This window comes from Notolabrus celidotus, unplaced genomic scaffold, assembly GCF_009762535.1.
Source record: "Notolabrus celidotus isolate fNotCel1 unplaced genomic scaffold, fNotCel1.pri scaffold_395_arrow_ctg1, whole genome shotgun sequence".
NCBI classification, from domain to species: Eukaryota; Metazoa; Chordata; class Actinopteri; order Labriformes; family Labridae; genus Notolabrus; species Notolabrus celidotus.
In genome coordinates, this window is record NW_023260213.1 from 25,001 (window position 1) to 28,233 (window position 3,233).

At 41.9% G+C, this 3,233-nt stretch overlaps 1 protein-coding gene across 1 annotated transcript in view; it reads right to left on the bottom strand.

Annotated features, from left to right (window-relative positions):
- Positions 1-2,588, bottom strand: part of adhfe1 (alcohol dehydrogenase iron containing 1) — a 13,879-nt gene extending 11,291 nt beyond the window's left edge. The window contains exons 1-2 of the mRNA XM_034679215.1: positions 2,457-2,588; positions 78-115 (exon numbers count right to left, since the gene is read on the bottom strand). Coding sequence (XP_034535106.1) covers positions 78-115; positions 2,457-2,509 — 91 coding nt within the window. The 5' untranslated portion in view covers positions 2,510-2,588. The remainder of the gene's footprint in view (positions 1-77; positions 116-2,456) is intronic.
- Positions 2,589-3,233: the final 645 nt, after the last annotated feature.

A 3,233-nucleotide genomic window follows, 5' to 3' on the forward strand; every position in this document is an offset into this window, starting at 1 on the left:
TGTGTGTGTGTGTGTGTGTGTGTGTGTGTGTGTGTGTGTGTGTGTGTGTGTGTGTGTGTGTGTGTGTGTGTGTGTACCTTGGTGGAAGGTGTTGGAGTGAGCAGGACATCTGCACCTGTGAACACAGTAAGCATTCAGAGACATGTTAGCGTGTCCAGGTCCATCATGGACAGAGGACAGGTAACAGTGGTGGACAAAGTCCATGTCTTCATATAGTATGTATAGTATAGAGTATAGTATAGAGTATAGTATAGAGTAGAGTATAGTATAGAGTATAGTATAGTATAGAGTATAGTATAGAGTATAGTATAGTATAGAGTATAGTATAGAGTATAGTATAGAGTATAGTATAGAGTATAGTATAGAGTGTTGAGTATAGTATAGAGTATAGTATAGAGTATAGTGTAGAGTATAGTGTAGAGTATAGAGTATAGTATAGAGTATAGTATAGTATAGAGTATAGTATAGTATAGAGTATAGTATAGTATAGAGTATAGTATAGAGTATAGTATAGAGTATAGTATAGTATAGAGTATAGTATAGTATAGAGTATAGTATAGTATAGAGTATAGTATAGTATAGAGTATAGTATAGAGTATAGTATAGAGTATAGTATAGAGTATAGTATAGAGTGTTGAGTATAGTATAGAGTATAGTATAGAGTATAGTGTAGAGTATAGTGTAGAGTATAGAGTATAGTATAGAGTATAGTATAGTATAGAGTATAGTATAGAGTATAGTATAGAGTATAGTATAGAGTATAGTATAGAGTATAGTATAGAGTATAGTATAGAGTATAGTATAGAGTATAGTATAGTATAGAGTATAGTATAGTATAGAGTATAGTATAGTATAGAGTATAGTATAGAGTATAGTATAGAGTATAGTATAGAGTATAGAGTATAGAGTATAGTGTAGAGTATAGATCCTCCTGGTCAAACATTACTCCAATGGAAGTTGTCCTGTCAGATCATGACTTGAGTTAAAGTCCTGGAGTTGTTGCTTTTAAAAATACTGAAGTACTTTTTAAAACATCTCTAAACGTGTTTTCATAAAGCATGAGGTCAGTGAAGAATGAATGGGTGAACATTCTGCTCCTTCTGTTTAAAAACATGATCTCATTTCTACAAAGTCTACCATGAAATCTAAACTAAGTTACTACAAGCACAGACAAGTTTACAATGTTCCTCTGGAATCAAAGCAGTGTGTGAGCTGCAGACCTCCTCATGCTGTCTCAGGTCAGAGGCTGATGTTTTGTTTGTGTGGTAAACAGATCAGAGATTTACAACAACACAAACAATCAATCTTTATTTTTCAAATCCTCAAACGTGGGTTTAAAATATGTCCGTGGTGCTCAGGTCGAGAATCATCATCCTTCTCAGTGAGAGCCATCATCACCACGACTACATGAACCACTGAACCCAGGTACGGCTACACCGCTGAGACCAACCAAACACAAGGACACCAACAGGTCACGGTCTTTGGGATCTGGTTTCAGAAAAGAAGACTGACTTCAAAGATAAAGAAGAGAGTAACTAGATCACTGATAGAAATGTAGACGAGTCTAAAGGATGATGTTTGTCTTTAAAAGGAGTCAAAGTAAAAAATGACACTCTATAAAGAACAGATACTCAGACCCTGTCCTGAAGTTCATCAACCAAGTCCACTCTGTTACTGTCCACCACTGCAGGTAACACAGGGATCCCAAACTTTTCAGGCCGTGACCCCAAAATAAAGGATCCAAAAACTCCAGACCCCCCCCCCTCCTCAGAATCTTAATAACATCAATGATCTACTCTACGCAGGGGGGTCTGAAACCTCCTCATGGTCCAGGTTTTGCTATGACCCGTTCTCTTGTGGTTCAGGTTGCTTGGTCTTCATACGCTGTGATCTCTGGTCTTTATGAAGACTAGGACTGTAATCCAGATTAGAATAAAGGCTTGAGGAAATTTAAGACAAGGTCTCAGTCTTGCCTCTGGGTCTCTTTCCTGCACGTTTTTCCTGCCTCATTACATAACACCCACAGGGTCTCACAGAGTCTCCAAGGTCAGGTCTAACAGGTCCTGGTCCAGGTCCTGTGTGCATTAATAATCTGTCAACTGTCTGATCAAGTCCTCAATCATCATCAGAGCAGACCCTGACCCCCTGCAGACTTTATAAAGCTGTTTTAAAGGGGGTCTTGATCAGTCTCGTGGTGAGACGTGAGGCCGAATGATCGGAACCCCCTAACAGGTCCTTAAAAAGTCTTCACCTGAACCCTCACAGAGTCTCAGCTGCATGCAGACCCGGATCAGTTAAAGCAGCAGGTTTTTAAAGGTGGTCTGGAGGGCCCCGCGCGCTCCCTGCATAGAAAAACAACAGGTGGGAGGTCCTGCTCCTGCAACTACACCACCCTGTGCAGCACGAGGTCCCCTGTCCCCCCAGACCGGTCTCTAATGATCCAGAATCGAACTTACGCCGCGCGCTCCAGCTGTCTGAGCAGGTGAACCACTCGGTCCCGTCCGGCCATCTCCGTGAAGACTCGGGTCAGTGATCCGCAGCGCGAGGAGCACCCGGGGTTAAAGGTTCTGACGTCAGAGCAGCGTCAACAGGACGCACTGCTTCCGCCTGTGCCCTTCAAAATAAAGGTCTCATGCGACTTCTTATTACGAAAGGCTTTTAACTTCCTGTTTAATACTGAGGAGCTCCATCCGGGGATGTTCCCTATTAGGCATGTTTCAAGGTACCCCAGTTCATGTTTCAAGGTACCCTCTATTGCATGTTTCATGGAACCCTGTAGTGACTGTTCCAAAGTACCCTATAGTGCATGTTTCAAGGTACCCCTAGTGACTGTTTCAAGGTACCCTATAGTGCATGTTTCAAGGTACCCCTAGTGACTGTTTCAAGGTACCCTATAGTGCATGTTTCAAGGTACCCCTAGTGACTGTTTCAAGGTACCCTATAGTGCATGTTTCAAGGTACCCCTAGTGACTGTTTCAAGGTACCCTATAGTGCATGTTTCAAGGTACCCCTAGTGACTGTTCCAAAGTACCCTATAGTGCATGTTTCAAGGTACCCCTAGTGACTGTTTCAAGGTACCCTATAGTGCATGTTTCAAGGTACCCCTAGTGACTGTTTCAAGGTACCCTATAGTGCATGTTTCAGGGTACCCCCTAGTGACTGTTTCAAAGTACCCTATAGTGCATGTTTCAGGGAACCCCGTAGTGACTGTTTCAAAGTACCCTATAGTGCAT